The 22,063-nt window shown below is 39.2% G+C and overlaps 1 protein-coding gene across 1 annotated transcript in view; it reads left to right on the top strand.

Moving 5' to 3' along the window:
- The window catches only part of GUCY2F (guanylate cyclase 2F, retinal), a 115,765-nt gene that overhangs the window by 87,751 nt on the left and 5,951 nt on the right, over positions 1-22,063 (top strand). The window contains 2 exon segments of the mRNA XM_033132114.1: positions 7,870-8,044; positions 19,042-19,140. Coding sequence (XP_032988005.1) covers positions 7,870-8,044; positions 19,042-19,140 — 274 coding nt within the window.

Raw genomic sequence — 22,063 nt, forward strand, 5'->3', positions numbered from 1 at the left:
CTATTTTACAGAGAAGGATACTGAAGCACAGAGAGGTTATGTGACTAGCTCAGTTTACAAATGGTGCATCAGATATTTTAACCAAGGCAGCATAACTTCAGAGTTTCATGCTCTTAACCATTGTACTCTTTTTTTTTTATTTCTTTTTATTTATTGGTTTCAGGTGCACAAGGCAAAGTAATACTTAGACATTTATCTTTTATATCCCTCACATTGTGTGAATTCCCCTCCCCCCATCCAATATCCCTCTGACATCACACACAGCCATTACATTTCCACTGTCGCTATTCCTAATGCTGTACTCCGCTTCTTGTAAGTACATACACACACACACACACACACATTCATATACCTACAAACTTGTAGTTGACATGCATTAATTTTCAGCTTCAGCTTCACGTGTACAATGCAGTGATCAGGCATTTACATCATCCCTGGGGTGGTCTCCCTAATGAGACAAGTGTCCATCGGATACCCTACAAAATCTTTACAACATTATTGATTACATTCCCCAAATTAATTTTCAGAACCTTGTGGCCATCTTGTGGTTACTGACTGTTTTCTAATCCCCTCACCTTCCCCTTCATCCCCACCGCCCTCCCATCTAGCAGCCCTCAGTTTTTCCTCTATGTCTCCAAAACTGATTCTGATTCGTTCATTCACTGATTCTTTTCTTTAGATTCCACATATAAGTGAGATCATATGGTATTTGTCTTTCTCTGTCAGACTTATTTAACTTAACATAATGTTCTCTAGGTCCATCCATGTTGTTGCAAATGGTAAGATTTCTTTCTTCTTTATGGCTGCGTAATACTCCATTGTATAAATGTACCACAGTTTCTTAATCCAGTCATCTACCGATGGGCATTTCGCTTGTTTCCATGTCTTGGCTATTGTGTATAGTGCTGCCATAAACATATGAGTGCATAAAGATTTTTGAATTGGAGTTTTGGATTTCTTCGGATAGATACCTAGGAGTGCAATTGCTGGATCATAAGCTAGTTCCATTTTCAGAATTTTGAGATACCTCCATACTGTTTTCCATAGTGGCTGCACCAATCTGCAATCCCACCAAAAGTGCACAAGGGTTCCCTTTTCTCCACATCCACGCCAGCACTTGTTGATTGTTGATTTATTGATGATAACCATTTTGACTGGGGTGAGGTGGTATCTCATTGTGGTTTTTATTTGCATTTCTCTAATGGTTAGTGAGGTTGACCATTTTTCCATATGTCTGTTTGCCATCTGTATGTCCTTTTTAAAAAAATGTCTCTTCATGTACTCTGCCCGTTTTTAAATTGGGTTGTTTGTTTTTTTGGAGTTGAGTTGAGTGAGTTTTTTTATAGATTTGTGGTATTAATCCCTTATCAGATATATCATTGGCAAATGTCTTTTCCCATTCAGTAGGGTCCCTTTTTGTTTTATTGATGGTTTCTTTGCTGTGAAAAAACTTTTTAGTTTGATGTAATCCCACATGTTTATTTTTTCTCTTACTTCCCTCCCGCGAGGAGATATATAAGTAAAAATCTTACTCCGGGTAATGTCTGTGAAGTTTCTTCCTATATTTTCTTCTAGGAATTTTATGGTTTCAGATCTTACATTTAAGTCTTTAAGCCATTTTGAATTTATTTTTGTATATGGTGTAAGGAGATGGTCCAGCTTCGTTTTTTTGCATGTGTCTGTCCAGGTCTCCCAGTACCATTTATTGAATAGACTGTCTTTACCCCACTGTACATTCTTGCTTCCATTGTCATAGATTAAGTGACCATATAGGCATGGATTTATTTCTGGACTCTCTGTTCTGTTCCATTGATCTATGTGTCTGTTTTTATGCCACTACCATGCTGTTTTTATTACTGTAGCCTTTTAGTATAATTTGATGTCAGGTATTTTTTTACCTCCCACTTTGCTCTTATTTCTGAAGATTGCCGAGGGTATCCAGGGTCTTTTATGGTCCCATATAAATTTTAAGGATTATATGTTCTATTTCTGTGAAAAACATCGTTGGTAGTTTGATAGGAATTGCATTGAATATGTATATTGCTTAAGCAGTATGGACATTTTAACTATATTAATTCTTCCTATCCATGAACGTGGTATGTGTTTCCATCTATTTGTATCTTCTTTGATTGCTTTCTTCAGTGTCTTATAATTTTCTGAGTACAGATCTTTTACTTCTTTGGTTAAACTTGCTCCCAGGTAGTTTATAGACTTTGGAGCAATTGTAAATGGGATTTTTTTTTTTTAATTTCTCCTTCTGATGTTTTATTATTGGTATATGCAAATGCAACTGATTTCTGAATATTAATTTTGTACCCTGCTACTTTACTAAATTCATCTATCAGCTCTAGTAGTTTCTTGGTGGAGTCTTTAGGGTTCTTTATATATAGTATCATATCATCTGCATATAATGACAATTTTACTTCCTCCTTACTGATTTGGATGCCTTTTATTTCTTTTTTTTGTCTGATTGCTGTGGCTAGAACTTCCAGCACTATGTTGAATAGGAGTGGAGAAAGTGCGCAACCTTGCCTTGTACCTGATCTTAGGGGGAATGGTTTTAGCTTTTCCCCATTGAGTTTGATGTTAGCTGTGGGTTTCTCATATATGGCCTTTATTATGTTGAGATATGATCCCTCTATTCCCACTTTCTTAAGGGTTTTTATCATAAATGGCTGTTGGATTTTATCAAATGCTTTTTCTGCATCTATTGATATGATCATGTGATTTTTATTTTTCATTTTGTTAATGTGGTGTATTACATTAATAGATTTGCGGATGTTGAACCACCCTTGCATACCAGGGATAAATCCCAGTTGATCATGGTGTATGATCTGTTTAATGTATTGCTGAATTCTGTTCGCTAATATTTTGTTGAGGATTTTTGCATCTATGTTCATGAGAGATATCGGCCTGTAGTTTTCTTTTTTTGTGGTGTCTTTGTCTGATTTTGGGATCAGGGTGATAGTGGCTTCGTAAAAAGTGTTTGGGAGTCTTCCCTCCTTCTGGATTTTTTGGAAGAGCTTGAGGAGAATAGATGATAATTCTTTTTTGAATGTTTTGTAAAATTCACCTGTAAAGCAATCTGGTCCAGGGCTTTTGTTTTTTGGGAGATTGTTGATTATTGATTCAATTTTCCTGGTGGTAATCAGTCTATTCAGGTTTTCTGTTTCTTCTTGAGTTAGCTTTGGAAGGTTGTATGTCTCTAGAAAATTGTTCATTTCTTCCAGATTGTCAAATTTGTTGGCATATAGTTGTTCGTAGTCGTTTCTTAAAATTTTTTGTATTTCTGCGGTGTCCGTTGTCACTTCTCCTCTTTCATTTCTGATTTTATTGATTTGGGTCCTCTTTCTCTTTTTTTTAATGAGTCTGGCTAAAGGTTTGTCAATTTTGTTTATCTTCTCTAAGAACCAACTCTTGGATTCATTGATCTTTTGTATTGTTTTTCTGGTTTCTATTTCATTTATTTCCGCTCTGGTCTTTATTATCTCCTGCCTTGTGCTCCCTTTGGGCTTATTTCGCTGTTCTTTTTCCAGATCCCTTAAGTGTGAAGATAAACTGTTGATTAGTGATGTTTCTTGTTTCTTTAGGTAGGCCTGCAATGCTATGAATTTCCCTCTTTGGACTGCTTTCGCGGCATCCCATAGATTTTGGGTCATCATGTTTTCATTTTCGTTTGTCTCTAGATACCTTTTGATTTCTTCCTTGATCTCTTGGTTGACTCATTCATTATTTAGTAATATGTTATCCAGCCTCCATGAATTGGTGTGTCTTCCAGTTTTTTTCCTCTAGTTCATTTCTAATTTCATAGCATTGTGATCAGAGAAGACAATTGGTATGATTTCAATTTTCTTAAATTTATCAAGACTTGTTTTGTGGCCTAACATATGGTCTATTTTGGAAAACGTTCCATATGCGCTTGAGAAGAACGTGTATTCTGTAGCATTGGGGTGAAATGATCTGGAAATATTGATTAAATCCAAGTGGTCTAATGTGTCATTTAAGGCCATTGTTTCCATATTGATTTTCTGTCTGGAAGACCTGTCCGTTGTTGTCAGAGATGTGTTGAAGTCCCCTACTATGATAGTGTTACTGTTGATCTCTGTCTTTATGTCAGTCAATATCTGTTTTATATATTTCGGTGCTCCTATGTTGGGTGCATAGATGTTTACTAGGTTTATGTCCTCTTGTTGGATCGATCTCTTTGTTATTATATAGTGCCCATCTCTGTCTTTTAATATGTTCTTCATTTTAAAGTCTATTTTGTCAGATATAAGTATTGCAACTCCAGATTTATTCTCATTTCCATTTGCATGAAATATCTTACTCTGACCTTTCACTTTCAGCCTGTGTGTGTCTTTTGATCTAAGGTGAGTCTCTTGTATACAGCATATACAAGCTCTTGCTTTCCTATCTACTCAGCCACCCTATGTCTCTTGATTGGAGCATTTAATCCGTTTACATTTAAAGTGATTATTGATAGGTACATAGTTATCGCCATTTTAAAATTTGTACTTAGATTGTCTTTCTTGTATTTACAGAAGTTCTTTTAGTATTTCTTGCAATGCTGGCTTGGTGGTAATAAATTCCTTTAGCTTATTCTTTTCTGGGAAGCTCTTTATCTCTCCATCAACTTTAAATGATAGCCTTGCTGGACAAAGCAATCTAGGTTGTAGGCCTTTGTTTTCCATCACTTTGAGTATCTCCTGCCACTCCCTCCTGGCCGTCAATGTTTCTGTAGAAAAGTTATTTGATAGTCTTATGGGAGTTCCCTTGTATGTAACCCTCTGTCTTTCTCTTGCTGCTTTTAGGATTCTTTCTTTGTCTGTAACCTTTGCCATTTTAACTATAATGTGAGTTGGTATGGACCTGTTTGGATTTATCCGGGTAGGAACTCTCTGCACTTCCTGGTTTTGTATGTTGGTTTCCTTCATCAGGTTAGGGAAGTTTTCGGACATTATTACATCAAATTTGTTCTCGATCCCTTGCTTCCTTTCTTCACTTTCTGGTATTCCTATGGTGTGCTTGATGTTATCCCAGAGGTCTCTTAAACCATCTTCTTTGTTTTTTATTCTTTTTTCTTTCTGTTGTTCTGTTTGGGTGATCTCTGCTACCTTGTCTTCTAAGTCGCTGATTCGATCCTCTGCTTCATCTAACCTGCTGTTAATTCCTTCAAGTGAGTTCTTTATTTCAGTAATTGTGTTCTTTAGTTCTAACTGGTTGTTCATTATGATTTCTCTATCCTTCTTCATGTCGTCTCTAAGCTCCTTAAACATTCTTATCATCAGTGTTCTGAACTCTGCCTCTGATAGGTTGGTTACCTCTGTTTCATTTGGTTCAATTTCTGGAGGTTTCTTCTGTTCTTTTATTTGGGACATGTTTCTTTGTTTCCCCATTCTGGCTGACTCTCTGTGTTTATTTCAATGTATTAGATAGTTCCCCTAGAGTTCTTAGTTCTTGTTGGGTTATCTTATGTAGTATGTGAGCTTTATATTTGACTTCACTACTTCATTCTTCTCATCTGCGTGTGCTCCAAAGGTGACTCTTGTGTTGTGTATATTGTCCTGTTAAAGAAGATCTTTAATTGCTTTCCGCTTGTGAGTAGGTAGGGTTAACTCCTAGGCTGATTCGTTGTGAGACTTGGCTCTGCCCACCACAGGGTGTTGTGTTGCATGAGGGTTGACCTCTATGGTGGTTTGGCCTCTATGGGCTCTGGTGCCTATAGAGAATTCCCTCTGGGAGTTTCACTTGTAGGTCAAACCCGGTAGTACTGTGGTTTGGTCTGGAGTTGGCCTCTGGGTATGTTGAATCTTGTGCCTTTTAAGCTGGGCCCTGGTAGGGCAATTTCAGAACAAAGCAAATCACCAAGCACAACAACAACAACAACAAAGAAAAAATCAAATACATTCACATGTAAAAACAACCGACAACCCACACTCAACACAGGCAAAGATATCAAAGATATAATCACAAAACAAAACAAAAGACAAAAAGCAAAAAAACTGAAAAAAAAAGCAGCACCAGTCTTGGCTTAAGCCCACCAAGTAATCTCCAGGTTGTCCTCTGCTGTACCAAAGAGTACTTTGTGTATTGTGCAGGCAGAGCCAGTCACCTGGTGCCCAGAGTGACACTGGGACTGCAGATTTAGATGCGTGGGGCTGAGCGGTCTGGATGGTAGTTTCTACAAAATCAGTGCAGTTCCTGCCCTTGCCTGCACATATGCACACTGAGAGTAGCACCACCAGCCCTGTGTCCAGTTCTCCTGAGTCTTAGGGCACTTCTTCCGTGTGTGTGTGTGTGTGTGTGTGTGTGTGTGTGTATGTGTGTGTGTGTATGTGTGTGTGTGGCAGGCGGGAGATTTCTGAGCTGCTGAAAGCCCAGAACTGTGTCTGCCGCCTACTGCTGATCCCTGGGTGTGCCTCCACATTTGTAATTGCCCTGCCCTAGGCAGGCCAGAAGGGTGGGGGCTGGGAATGGAGGGGTCTTGTCTCTCCCAGCCCAGCCATGTCACACTCTTCCCACAGGCCAGAAAAGGTGGTTGCTGAGGGTGGAGGAGTCTCTTCTCTCCTAGCCCACCAAAAATCACACTCTTCTCAGCCTCTTCCCTGGGTCAGAGCTGCACGCCAGTCTTCACAGAGCCTGAGCACTAGGCTCCTCTGTAATTTCACACTACTCCTCAATTCAGGGGCCAGTTTAAATTTCTGGAAGGGCGGGGGTAGGATTGGAAGAGCAGTGGGAGGGTCCCAGGTATGGAGTTTTTGTCCTTTGTCGGACCTAGGGCCCAACTGGCTGCCCCCTCAGCGGGAGATATCAGCTGTGGGATGCAGGGAAAGAGCCCACCTCCTGGCTTTTGTTTTCTCTGTTCCGTCCTGGGATCCCCTGCGTCTCTGCAGCTGTGGATGCCGGCCGCGTCCCCACAGCCTCTGATGCGGGCTGTGTTTCCACAGCCACAGTTTCGGACCGCGTTTCCACCGCCCAACCATTGTACTCTTGAATGCGGTTCTCTAGGAGAACATGGATTTTAACTGGATCCAAACTTGCACTAGCAGAGCCTGACTGGCAGATTTCACAGAAGTCCTTTCAGCTTACTTATCTTTTGGATTTACTTGAAAAGCTCCAACTTACTAGTCACTTAAGAGTGAGCATACTTCTGTAGGGAAGATGAGGAACACAGATTTGCGTTTATTTCCAGGTGTCCAGCTCTAACTGGCTCCTGCATAAAACAATTAGGGTTAGTATTTCTGCCCCTTAAGAGGCAGCCACTAGGATAAGAAGAGGTAGCTGGTGGTGAAACACCCTGTTCTCATACCCAATGGCATTGCAAAACGAGCTTTCTCATATTAGCAAGGCAAAACAGAAGGAATGAACTCTTCCACCTTCCTTTCCCTTTTCCTACACTTGCCTTAAGGCTGCCCTAGCTTATTCACCTGAAATCACCTAGAGAAATGTTTTGTGGGGGGAGCACCATGTGCACCTTTTCATGGAGTGCTCCCCATGGACATCCACAGACAGTTCCAGAAAGAAATCTCTCCTTTTCCTTCTCCCAGGAGTTACCTGGAACTTAATAGTTCTCTAGGACCAGCCAGGAGCCTGAAAAGTAGCTTCACTTCTTTTAGAATCTATGGGTGTGGGACCTAGATATCAGTCTTTTAAAAATAAAATTCCTGAAGTAATTCTCATGTGCAGCCAGGCCTGTGACCACTGAAAATCTCTCTGTCTTCCCCATTTTACAAGAAGGACACTTGGCTGCCATCATACCTTTTAAACTCTGTGATACAAACACACACACACACACACACACACACACACACACACACACACACACACGGAAATTATTTGCTTGCTAATTCTATTTCCCCCGATTCCTAGGTAGAGACTATTGGAGATGCTTACATGGTGGTCTCAGGCCTCCCAAAGAGGAATGGCAGTTCGCATGCAGCTGAGATTGCAAACATGTCCCGATATATCCTGAGCTCTGTGGGTACCTTCAACATGCGGCACATGCCAGAGGAGCCAGTCCAGATTCGAATAGGCCTGCATTCAGGTAACAATGACCAGCTAAAGCAAGAGATGACATTCCTGTGCTTCTCAAGGGAAGACTAGAAAAGGGGGGAGAGGGTAGCTCTTCCCTGTTTATTGGCAACTGGATCATCCAGGTGCCTAGTACTGCATAATTCTTTTAAGCCTAGTCCAGTTTACTCTCTTCCCAATGGACAGCAGTCCTTGTTCAAAGTACCAAGCCCTTTCAGTCCACCTTTCTTGTTAAAGCCAACATTTCATTTTTGACTATGACACAAGAGGACTATGCATATGTTGTATTTAGGACAATTGATTTAATTAGTTTGAATCTCCACTCCTCAGGTATTTCTCTCTTACATTCCTCCCCAATTGCTTGAATATCTTCAGGAACTCTCTTTCACTGAATGCTTTCCTTCTACCTTCCCACATTCACAGGTATCTTGACAGGCAACTCACTTGATGTCACAGATATCTCACCTACTAGCCCTTCTTGCTTCCCTCTCCACTCACTTTCTCTTTATAATTGTTTTGCTCTTCTAGGGTCCTTTTCTTCCCCCATCCTTTTCATCCCTTTCCTACCAAATACCTAAAAGGAGCAATGGACACTCACTGTGCCATTTCTTCAGTATCCACTCCCTCTTTAGTCCCTTGGCAATCTGGCTTCAGCCCTCACTTCTTTTCCCAGTCTTAGTCTGCCCTTATCTCTGCAGCATTTGGTATTCCTGACAACCCTCCCTAAAATTTCCCTCAGTTGGCTTTTCTGACATGCTCCTCATTCACTGAATGCTTCTACTACATTTGCTCTCTCAGCAATCTCTGCTCTCTGACTGTAGTTCTCTCACATTTTCTACAAAGCTCTGAGTTGTGATCTCCTTGCTTTCTACACATGCTGAACTCTAAATTTCTCAGCCTACTCCAACCTGGCTTTCATTTTCTACCATTGCCTGATATTCTCTTTGGTCTCTACTTATTCCTTAGGTATTGATATTGTCCAGGGTTCTGTCCTTCATTCACTGTTGTTCTCTCCTTACATACTCTTCTGGATGATCTCATTCACGTCTATGGTTTAACTACAGCTGGTATGCTGATGACTTCCAACTCCACAACATCAGCGTCTTCCTCCTTAGGCTTCAGCCTTGTATATCAAACTTGCTACTGACACTGCCAACTAAATGTTCCACACAGAAGACAGACTTAACACATCCAAAACAGAATTATTTTCTTTTTTTTTTAATTAAATTTTATTGGGGTGACAACTGTTAGTAAAGTTACATAGATTTCAGGGGTACAATTCTGTAATACATCATCTATAAGTCACATTTTGTGCTCACCACCCAGAGTCAGTTCTCCTTCCATCACCATATATCACCTTTACCCTCATCTATCACTCCCCTCCCCCTTACCCTCTGGTAACCAATAAACTGTTGTCTGTGACTATGAGTTTTAGTTTCTTCATTTGTTTGTCTTGTTCTTTTGTTGTTATCAGTTTTGTATACCACATATCAGTAAAAGCATATGGTACTCAACTTTTTCTGTCTGACTTATTTCGCTTAGCATTTTATTCTCAAGATCCATCCATGTTGTCACAAATGTTCCTAAATCATCTTTTCTTACCGCCGAAGAGTATTCCATTGTGTATATATACCACAACTTCTTTATCCATTCATCTATCGAAGGACATTTTGGTTGTTTCCCTGTCTTGGCCACCGTAAACAAAGCTGCAGTCAACATTGGAGCGAACTGTCTTTATGTATAAATGTTTTTAGAATTTTTGGGTAGATACCCAGGAGAGGGATTGCTGGGTCATATGGTAATTCTATTCGTAATTTTTTGAGGAACCTCCACACTGCCTTCCATAACGACTGCACCAGTCTGCATTCCCACCAACAGTGTATGAGGGTTCCTTTTCTCCACAGCCTCTCCAGCACTTGTTACTATTTGTCTTGTTGATGATAGTCACTCTGACTGGGGTGAGGTGATATATCTCATTGTGGTTTTTATTTGCATTTCTCTGATGATTAGTGATGTTGAGCATTTTTTCATATGTCTATTTGCCATTTTATGTCCTCTTTGGAGAAATGTCTCTTCAGGTCCTCTGCCCATTTTTCAATTGGGTTGTTTGTTTTTTTGTTGTTGAGTTTCATGAGTTCCTTGTATATTTTGGATATTAGCCCCTTATCAGAGGTACTGTTTGCAAAAGCCTTCTCCCATTCAGTTGGTTGCCTCTTTATTTTGTCGATGGTTTCTTTTGCTGTGCGGAACCTTTTAAGTTTCATATAGTCCCATTCATTTATTTTAGCTTTTACTTCCCTTGCCTTTGGCGTCAAATTCATAAAATGCTCTTTGAACCCAAGGTCCATAAGTTTAGTATCTATGTTTTGTTCTATGCAGTTTATTGTGTCAGGTCTTATGCTTAAGTCTTTGATCCATTTTGAATTAATTTTGGTACATGGTGACAGATAGCAGTCCAGTTTCATTCTTTTGCACGTGGCTTTCCAATTCTCCCAGCACCATTTATTGAAGAGGCTGTCTTTCCTCCATTGTATGTTTTTAGCTTCTTTGTCAAAAATTATCTGTCCATATTTATGTGGTTTTATTTCTGGGTTCTCAATTCTATTCCATTGGTCTATGTGTCTGTTTTTCTGCCAATAACATGCTGTTTTGATTATTGTAGCCCTGTACTACAAGCTAAAGTCAGCGAGTGTGATACCTCCAGTATTGTTCTTTTCTTAAAATTGCTTTGGCTATTCGGGGTCTTTTGTGGTTCCAAACAAATCTGATGATTTTTTGTTCTATTTCTTTCAAAAATGCCATTGGGATTTTGATGAGGATTGCATTAAATCTGTATATTGCTTTGGGTGATATGGCCATTTTAACTATGTTGATTCTTCCAATCCATGAGCACGGAATGTCTTTCCATTTCTTTGTGTCTTCTTCAATTTCTTTCAAAAATATCTTATAGTTTTCAGCATATAGGTCCTTCACATCCTTGGTTAAGTTTATTCCTAGGTACTTTATTCTTTTTGCTGCAATTGCAAAAGGAATTGTTTTTGTATTTCTTTTTCTGAGATTTCATTGTTAGTATATAGGAATGCAATGGACTTTTGTACGTTGATTTTGTAGCCATCAACTTGACTGTATTCGTTGATTGTTTCTAATAGCTTTTTGGTGGAGTCTTTAGAGTTTTCTGTGTATAGCATCATGTCATCTGCAAAAAGTGATAATTTAACTTCTTCATTCCCAATGTGGAAACCTTTTATTTCTTTTCCTTGCCTGATTGCTCTGGCAGGGAATTCCAACACTATGTTGAAAAGCAGAGGTGATAGGGGACAGCCCTGTCGTGTTCCTGAATGTAGAGGAAAGGGCTTCAGTTTTTCACCATTAATTATGAGATTAGCTGAGGGCTTGTCATATATGGCCTTTATTATGTTAAGGTATTTTGCTTCTATACCTATTTTATTAAGTGTTTTAATCATAAATGGATGTTGTATCTTGTCAATTGCTTTTTCTGCATCAATTGATATAATCATATGATTTTTGTCCTTTATTTTGTTTATGTGATGTATCACATTGATGGATTTGCGGATGTTGAACCATCCTTGTGCCCCGGGGATGAACCCCACTTGGTTGTGATGAATGATCTTTTTAATGCATTGTTGTATTTGATTTGGTAGAATTATGTTTAGGATTTTTGCATCTGTATTCATCAGAGATATTGGTCTGTAGTTTTCTTTTTTTGTGTTGTCCTTACCAGGTTTTGGTATCAGGGTAATGTTGGTCTCATAAAATGAGTTAGGGAGTACTGTCTCTTCTTCAATTTTTTGGAAGAGTTTGAGCAGGATTGGTATTAGATCCTCTTTGAAGGTTTGGTAGAATTCACTAGTGAAACCATCTGGTCCCGGATTTTTGCTTTTGGGAAGGTTTTGGATCATTCTTGGATCCAAAGGATCATTCTTGGATGATCCTTTGTATTTCTGTGGTGTCCGTGATAACTTTCCTTTTTTCATTTCTGATTTTGTTAATTAGTGTCTTCTCTCTTTTTATCTTAGTGAGTCTAGCCAAAGTTTTGTCAATTTTGTTAATCTTTTCAAAGAATCAGCTCTTTGTCACATTAATTTTTTCTGTTGTCTTTTTGTTCTCTATTTCATTTAGTTCTGCTCTGTATTTTGTTATTTCCTTTCTTCTACTGACCTTGGGTTTCACTTGTTCTTCTTTTTCTAGTTCTTTAAGGTGTAACATGAGGTTATTTATTTGGGATTTTTCTTGTTTCTTGAGATAGGTCTGTAATGATACAAATTTCCCTCTTAAAACTGCTTTCGCTGCATCCCCAAAATTTTGGTAGGATGTATTTTCATTGTCATTTGTTTCTATGTATCTTTTGATCTCTCCGCTAATTTCTTCTTTGACCCAGTCGTTCTTTAAAAGTATGTTGTTTAATCTCCATGTATTTGTGTTTTCTCTTGCTTTCTTTTTGCAGTTGATATCTAATTTCAAAGCCTTGTGATCAGAGAATATGCTTGGTATGATTTCAATCTTCTTAAATTTGCTGAGGCTGATTTTATGTCCCAATATATGGTCTATTCTTGAGAATGTTCCATGTACACTAGAAAAGAATGTATAGTCTGATGTTTTAGGATGAAGTGCTCTATATATGTCAGTTATGTCTATTTCATCTAATGTGTCATTTAGGGCTGCTATTTCATTATTTATTTTCTGTTTGGATGATCTATCCATAGCTGTCAGTGACGTATTTAGGTCCCCTAGTATAATTGTGTTTTGGTCAATTTCTCCCTTTAGTTCTGTTAGTAGTTGCTTGGTATATTTCCGTGCTTCAAGATTGGGGCCATAAATATTGATGACTGTTATGTCTTCTTGTTGTATAGTCCCCTTTACCATTATGAAATGTCCATCTTTGTCTCGTGTTATCTTTTTCACCCTGAAGTCTGTTTCATCAGATATCATATGGCTACACCTGATTTTCTCTGGGTACCATTTGCTTGGAGTGTCAATTTCCACCCTTTCACTTTGAGTCTATGCTTGTCCTTGTAGCTGAGATGTGCATCTTGGAGACAGCATATGGTTGGGTTTCGTTTTTTGATCCAGTCTGCTACTCTGCGTCTTTTTATTGGTGAGTTCAGTCCATTTACATTTAAGGTGACTATTGATATGTGAGGATTTTCTGTCAGTCTATCTTTAGTTTTCTGGTAAGGCTGTGTCTCCCTTGTTTCCTTGCCTTTTTGTTGTTATCTATTATTTCTTTGTGGTGGTATTCTATGATGTTTCCCTCTGTTTCTTCTTTTATTACAGTATGTATTTCAGTTCTGGTTTTTTCTTGAGTGCTTATTCTTAAGTTTAAGTAAAAGAAAGTTTGATATTTAGAGTATTCCATTTTCTTTAGCACGCTTACTTTCTCCATTCCCATATTCCAGTTCAGGCCTTCACTCTCCCCCTTTTTATGTTTTAGTTGCCACAAATTGTTCCTGTTGATGGTCATTGAATAGCCTCCTTTAGTATTTTTTGTAGTGCAGGTCATGTATTAGAAAATTTCCTCAGCTTCTGTATATCTGGAAATGTCTTTATTCCTCTTTCGTATCTAAAGCATATCTTTGCTGAATATATTATACTTGGGTCATAATTTCTCTCTTTCAATAGTTTGAATATTTGGTTCCACTCCCTCCTGACTTGTAGAGTTTCTGCTGAGAAATTTGATGATAATCTAATGGACTTTCCTTTGTAGGTTACCGTTTTCTTTTCCCTGTCTGCCTTAAGGATTCTTTCTTTGTCGTTGATTTTTGACAGCTTCAATACAATGTACCTTGGAGAAGGCCTATTGGGATTGAGGTAATTAGGTGTTCTATTTGCTTCTTGGATTCGAGGATCCAGTTCTGTCCACAAGTTTGAGAAGTTCTCATCGACAATTTATTTGAATATGTTCTCTGTTCCCTTCTCTCTTTCTTCTCCTTCTGGTATGCCCATTAGTCTTATGTTGCTCTTTTTATGGAGTCAGAAAGTTCTTGTAGAATTCCTTCATTTCTTTTAAGGCTCAAGTCTCTTTCTTCTTCCATCCGTGTCATTTCTAGGTTTCTATCTTCGATGTGACTGATTCTTTCCTCCATCTGGTCAACTCTGCTACCTAAGCTGGACATTTCATTCTTCATTTCTTCTATAGAGTTCTTAATCTCCAGAAATTCTATTTGGTTCTTTTTTAAAACCTTAATCTCTTTGGTAAAATGCTCATGTTGTTCTTTGATTGTGTTTCTGAGTTCCTTAAACTGTCTTTCTGTGTTTTCTTATACGTCATTGAGTTTTTTCAGAACTGCAATCTTGAAATCTCTGTCATTTAAGTCACATATTTCCATATGTTTAAGTTCATTTTCTGAAGACTTTTCATTTTCTTTCTGAACTGTCTTGTTGCCATGGTTATTCATGGCAATTAGTAATTCCTTATTTCTCTTCCTAGACATCTATAGGAGTGGGTTCTGCAACAGGTTGATAGGAAGAGGTCTTTCTTTTGTTTTCCAGTACGTGTTGGTAGAATGTTTTATTTTCTCTCCGACTGCAGCCCATTTTTTGTCTCTCACGCTGTAGTGTTATGTTTTCTCTGCAGTATTCCAGCTTCTCACACAATGGGGGGATTCCCTGGAAGGCGGGCTTCTCCTCTGTTAATAGTTTGCCTGGGTCATAGGGTGCCACATCCATTTGGGGATGCGGAGAACTTCTGAAGTTCCAAAGCTCTTCCTGCATCAGATTCAGAGTCCGTGTGTTTCAGCAGTTCTGTTTACTCCTGCATGGATCTGCCTATATAGATGGGGACATGGGTGGGGTGGGTTTGTGAGAGGTGGCCCAGAGCAATGGTGGCAACCACCACCACAGCCAGTCTTATTTCCTAAGCTCGCTCCCCTTTTCCGGAACTGGTTTGGCTGCAAATCTTTGTCTGCAGACCACAGTTCTCAGAACCACAAATATTCTGTTCTTTTGATCTGATATTGCTACTGTTCTGCTTCTAGCACTGGGCAATTGGGGGCAGGGCGAGCTCTGGGAGGGTAAGGAAGGGGCGGCTTATTTCAGTGCCTAAAGCTTCCATTTTCTGCTCAGCAGTGAGTGCTTAAACCACCTTTTTTAGCCTTCTTTCCTCAGTCTTTGCTACGAGGTCTCTGCCAAGTGTGTTGTTTTCAGCTCTTTTATATGCTGTCCCCTCAGCCCTGTGGGCCATAAGCAGTGCCCTAGCAGTCTAAGTTGTTCTCTCTCCTGCAGCTGCGGTAGTTCCGGGATGCAGTGAACTCGGAGCAGTGAGCTAGGTCTGCATCCTCTGCTCTTGTGGCCCTGTCTCCGCACTTCTCCCTTCCCACCTCCCCGGCTTGCACAGTTTGCCTACCTTTAGGTGATTTCTGTAGTGTGCCTCTTAGTCTTGCCTGTCTGCTGTGCAGGGAGTCCTTTCTGGAGGTATAGTTGTTCAATTTGTTGTAAATTTTAGGGGAGATTTAAAGAGGCTCACCTCACACTGCCATTTTTATGACCAGCTCAGAATTATTTTCTTCCCAGCTGAACTTTCTCTTCTTTCTGTATTTATTCTCTTATTTCAATCGGTGGTATTACCATTCACCTCCTCATTGCAGATGGTCTTGGTAGTCATTCTCCTTGACTCCTGTCTCACCCTGACCTTCACCATTCAACCAATTACTAAGTCTTGAACATTTTGTCTCTTAAAGATTTCTTCAATTTGTCTTGTCTCTTATTGGCTCTCACCACTGAAGGCTAAGCCAACAGTATCTCTTGCCTGGATCACTATAATAATATCTTTTTGCTTCCACTCTTACTTCTGTCTATCCATCCTTCTCATAATCATTAGTATAATCTACGTTTGTTTATCTGTCCTTTCATTACACTATAATAAACTACTTGATAGATGGCTAGAACTATATCTCCCTCATATTTGTATCCTGAATGCTTAGCACATAGTAGGTGTTTGGTATTTTTCTTTAAAGAAAAACTTTCATCTCTCATTTATACTTCAGTTTCACATCTTCAACCCCCTTCAGCACATCTATTTTTGGCTGATTCACCATTACTTCCAATTTAATATGTCTAAAACTTCAAGTCATCTTTTCCCAAAAACCAGTATAACTTCAAAAACACATGCCAATTTCCTCATGGTTGTCAATCAGACAACCAAGGAGTCTGTTGGTTCTCCTTTCATAATGTCTCTTTCCAACCGCCCCCTACCATCATCACTTCATTGCCAGTACTCACAATGTTATAATTCAATTACTGCAACAGCTACCTAGCAGGTTTACCTGGTTATACTTTCTACCCTTTCAATGCATTCTGTACATTGATTTAAAAAAAAAAGATATGATCATTTTTATCACATAATTTTCTGCTCAAAATTATCTATTTGTTCAAGGTCCTCCAGCTCGTACAACTCAATATCCAACCTTGTCTTCAGTTTCTCCCCAGCCATCTGAACTACCACACTGCTTTCTCTATGAACTCCCCAAAATTCCATGCTCAGTCCCAACCACAAACCTCTTGATTCATGTCCCTTTTCTCCTATTCAAATCCTGCCCACCCATCCAGATCCAAATCAAATTCTACCTTCTTCATTGGTCCCTTCTTGACTGAATCAGGTCCTAATAAGCATCCTCCCCCATTTTTTAAAGTATTATAGCTCTTCTGCCTGTAGCATTTATCTTGCATCAATCATGCAATGTCTGGGGTTGTTGGTTAATTGCTTCCTGTTTGGTAGTCTCTTTCTTCAATTAGACTATAAACTCCTGGAGAAATGAGACCATGTGTTACATTTCTTTTTTATGCCCCTTGGTGCCTAGCTCAGTGCTCAATGAATGCTTCTGAATAGGTAAGAAATTAATTAAAATGAGAAATATAAATTATGTAGTTCTTATTTGTATTTTTAAAAATTAAAGTCCAGAAAGAGCTTTTTGAAGTTAAAACACTAATTACTTTCTCTGACTTATGAAGCATCAAAAAGATCATGCTGAACAATTTTAGAAACAGAGGAGAGGCCAGAAAGGTGAAGGGGGAGAGCTTCCTAGATATTCCTGAACTAGGTTTTCAGTATAGCTGCGGAAGTTTTTTTAAAGTAATATCTACTCTATGAACACCTAAGATGGCCATATTAAAACGTATGAATAAAAACCATTCTAAGTGAAAATAGAAACTATTCTTGGATTATCTATATACGCGTACTGACAATTAAGTTCGTGAACTCATCTTAGAAAAAGGACTACATAATATCTCATTGCTGAATATCACTACAGTCACCTTCGAAGTACTCCCCTTGGGAAGCTAGGCACTGACACCAGTGCCTAGTCCACCCTTCAGAGCAATGTTGGAACTCTTTTTCTGGAATGGCCATCAGAGCTGTCATCGTAATTCTGACCATTGATGGTCTGAATGTCATCAAAAGGTCTTCCTTTTAATATTTCCTTTATCTTCGGGTAAGAAAGAAGTCATTGGGGGTCTGATCAGGTGAGTAGGTAGGGTGTTCCAATACTGTTATTTGTTTACTGGCTAAAAAGTCCCTCACATATAGTGCTGTGTGAGCTGGTGCATTGTTGTGATGCAAGAGCCATGAACTGTTGGTGAAGAGTTTAGGTGGTCTAACTTTTCCATGCAGCCTTTTCAGCACTTCCAAATAGTAAACTTGGTTAACTATTTGTCTAGTGGGTACAAATTCATAATGAATAATCCCTTTGATATCAAAAAAGGTTAGCAACATCGTTTTAACTCTTGATTTGGACTGAAGGAAATTTTTTTTGGTCGTGGAGAATTGGCTACTTCCATTGTGCATTTTGACGCTTTGTTTCAGAGTTGTATTGGTACACCTATGTTTCATCACCAGTGATAACACAATGCAAAACCTTGTCTTACCTCTCAAAAGGCCTTGGCAAACTTTGACCCTCCTTTGCTTTTATTTATTGGTGAGCTTCTTTGGGACCATCTTTGCACCTTTCTCATACCAAGATTTTCAGTTAATATTTTCCTGACTGTTTCTCTATCGATGTTTACTTGGTCTGCTATGCTTCTCACAGTCATCTGACAATTTTGATGCACAATTCCACAAGTTTTTGCAATGTTTTCATCAGTTCTGTTCGTTACTGGCCATCCTGACCTTTCTTCATCAGTGACGTGTTCTCTCCCATCAGAAAAACGTTTAATCCATTTGTACACTGCTGTTTTCTTCATGGCATTATCCCCATAAACTTGGACTAACATGTCCCTGGTTTCACTTCCACTCTTGCCAAGTTTAACAAGAAATTTAATGTTTGTTCATTGCTCTAATTCAAGCTCAGACATTCTCGTGATGGCACACAAAAACATGAAACCACAATAATGAACGCCACTCAGCAAGACACCGCCACACGTCAACATAAACACAGCTGTGGGACCCTGATATACCAAGGTTATGATACCTTACTGAGCTGTTTGTACAGTGCTGCCAATATAAGCGCATGGTGGCAAGTTCGCAAAGTTAAGTGTCCGACCTCATATAATTCTCTTCCATTCCACTAACACAAATGATTGAACATCAATTCTACTTTTCAGATTTTCCAGCTGTCTCAGCAGTGATCCTCTTGATAGACTCAGTTTGGGAGACAGATAGCCCTATGACACTCCTCCTTCCAACCCAAAGGCACAAGAAAGCATCACGTTTTTTCCTCGTAAAGAACGTATTTGGATCCTGAGTCCTTGCCCAGGCTTTTCTGGTTTGGGTTTGATGTTTATTTGTCCCTGTTGACAGATATAAGCATCTTGGGTATAACTATTGCTTAGAACAAAAGTATAAATCAGAAGGGTGGTCATGTCTGCATCATTATAAACTTGTTTTCTCGTAGGGCAAAGAGTTTGTTACTCATTATAAGACTTCCTTCAGATTCCCAGATCTGTTTGGTGGCAACTTTATTCTTTTAGGCAGCTATATCCCTTCCCTTGGCAGTGCTCTTCTATTAGTATTGTTTGCATTCCTGTTGACTGCAATCCCAACTGCATGTTACTCTATAGAACCTGTTGTTGCTGAAGTAGTAGGCCTCACTATGCCCAGATACTGCTTGTTCTGAGACACTGTGAACACAGCTTCTCACATGGAATCAACAGAGTTACATGAGTATCTATACTAGGATGGATGGGATGGTAACCTCCTACTGTTGGGAAAGTGATTCTTCCTGAAGAGAGGGGAAAGAAAGCAGGGTACTTGATGTTTAAATGTTTTAAAGAAAAATAAATTATAATTTGAGAAGATTAAGGAGATTTAACACATAGTTTTCATGGTCTCTAATGGCAAACCAGTAGAGGGTGATGTTGGATTGAACATGTACCTTTCTTGTTCTAGAAATAAAGCTGTAGCTAAGTGACAATGAAACAGCCAGTATTTGATCAAAACAACTTAAAAAATCCTTTGGATAAAGGAAAAAATTGGCCAGCCTGGTGGATTTGGGGGAGTCATGTTGAAAAAAGAAATAGGTAAGGAACTGACATTTTTAGTTTTTCAGCTAGTTTGTGGAAACATACCCAGAGCCAGCTGCCTCCTAGCCAGCTGCTATTTGCTGCTGTAGTCCTCTTTTTGAGTTAGTTAGGACCCCAGGAGTACTGGCTTTGTCAAATAGCCTCCTAAAATTTAGCCAGCAATAATCTCTCAACCTAAGGAGGTGGGATTCAATAATTAATTCCAACTTGCATATAATACTCTTAGCTTTGACAAAAACATCCACGGTATCAATGATACCACTTCTTTCTCCCTTCTTTGAGAAGAAAACTGTACAAACCATTATGACACTTGTCTGTTGCCTGCAACTCTTTCTTGGTTATGTACTGTCACTACTGAGGCAATGTCAGAATCACAATGTGCCTTTCTTTACCAATATCATGGTTGAGCAAAGAGATTTATTCGTGGTAGTACAGGAAAAGCATAGAGAACAACAATAGGTTCTATATATAGTTTTCATGCTTTTTATATTACCAAACAAACAAACAAAACAAAACAAACAAACAAACACTTAAGCCCTTAGTACCTCTGGCTCTGGCAGTTACTAAGCAAGACAGACCATTCCAAAATTTTATCAACATATACAAACTAGTCCCTGATGATATGGTGGCCTATATCACAGTGGGTGGTGCCCTGTCTGACCCCACTCCTCATCACTCATGTGCAGAAACAGCTTGCACAATGGGTCCAGTCTTAGTCAATCTAACCTATGAAGCTATGATTAAGGAGGCAGCATAGAACTTAGAAGCTGTTGTCAGAATAAATTTTATGACATCTGGGAAAGTCTTCGAACTCTACAGACATGGCTGAGGCCATGGATGTAGTCAACCAGGAACCTCTGCAAGCATATAACTTTGCTGTTGAAGTGCAACTCAAGATGAAGTGAAATTGATCATGGAACCGCAATGCAGATTTGGCACAGTACCCTGGAATGATGTAAGGTTGTAGAAGACTAAAGTCATATTCTTGTCTGCACCAGGGAAACTCCACACATTTCACATTGAAAATATAGAGCTGACAGCAGAAATTGAATTTTCAGATTTGGGCAGATCAGCTAGGAAGAAGAAAATGGAATAAATCATACACAGCAGGTATTTATTAAGCACTTGCAATGCAAGGAAGGCACTAGGAGGGATACACATATGGTCTTTGCACTAAAGGAGCTGGTTAGTGTGCTTTTCTGGAAGCTAAAATATCACTGAAATATGGCATTAAACTCCCTACCTGACTGAATGTCTGTGAAGAGGTAGCCTCTAACCTCATGTTGGATATGAGACTGGCGCATGTCATAGGTCTATTAAAAAATCAATTCCATCAATACCTCCTCTGTGCCCAGTTGAATCCACTGATTCTGGAATAGAAGTGACTAGTGACTGAGGCCTGGAGTGATCCTCCTTGCCATACAACTGGATGGTAGCTGAAATGAGCTCTGTCTTTTGAGCTGTGTGTTCCCCACCAGTAGGATTACACTACCAAAAGACTCCAGATGCTAGTGAAATTGTGCACATAGAGCTGGCTAGGGACACATTAGATGATCACATGACTTTTAGGAATGGGACAACTTTTTCTGAGCGGATGTTCTGGGTGAGCATGAGTTAGTGAGGAAGACACCAACAACAGAATTGAGCTGTCAAAAGAAAGATAGTCATTGTGAGTAAACAGAAGGAATTTCTTCCAGTTCTTTTCAGCTATGCCTTTTTACTTAGATTGTACTCAGCTTCTAGAGGAATGACTTTCTTGTGAGAATAAGAAAGCATGTGTGAGAATAAGTCTTGGACTTTTATTTAAGGCTCAACTTGAGCAAGGTCTTACTTCATAGGATAACAGTTTTCAGGAAGGCCAAGGATCCTGCCTCAGTTAATAAATAACTGTTCTTCACCAAAGAATTGCACTTAGTTTCCAACAAAATTTTTAGTTGTAGTTCCCCATGTAAAATTCTTATCCAAGGTTGAGATCATTAGTTGGAAAATAATGTATTCATGTGTGTACATAGCTAGATGTAGATGTACCCACTCAAAAGACAGCTATAAATATACAGTCGCCACAAAATGTTAACAGAGGTCTTGGGTCATTTCTCATTGATGTTTTATTTTAAGTATAGCAATATTGAAAGATAGTTGTATGGAAGTACATGGAAGACACTCTTTTGTCTCTTAAGTAGGATATGTAAACCTTGGGAGTTCAGCCCTGGCAGCAGCCTGTGAGAGTGGCTGCTTGAAGCCTCACTTCCCTCATAAGAGGTTGTGTTTTAGCAGAGAGCACAGGAGTTGTTGATGGTTTCTCCACCTCAGCCCTGGAGTTAAATTAACACCTTTCTATTACATGGCCTTTCATCAGAATAGTGTCTAGGAGTTGATAGGTGCCACAGTTAATGCTTCATTTGGGCCTGGTGATGAAGGCCTTCCCTCCCTCTCCTCCTCCTATGAAACCCTAACTACAGCTCTCTCTCAGAGACTTTGTTTAGGGTCTACTTTGTTAAGAAGTGGAGACATATATTACATTAATATTTTCCCATTGATTTTCCCTGAAAAAATCCACAGT

This window comes from Rhinolophus ferrumequinum, chromosome X (genome assembly GCF_004115265.2).
Source record: "Rhinolophus ferrumequinum isolate MPI-CBG mRhiFer1 chromosome X, mRhiFer1_v1.p, whole genome shotgun sequence".
Taxonomy (NCBI): domain Eukaryota; kingdom Metazoa; phylum Chordata; class Mammalia; order Chiroptera; family Rhinolophidae; genus Rhinolophus; species Rhinolophus ferrumequinum.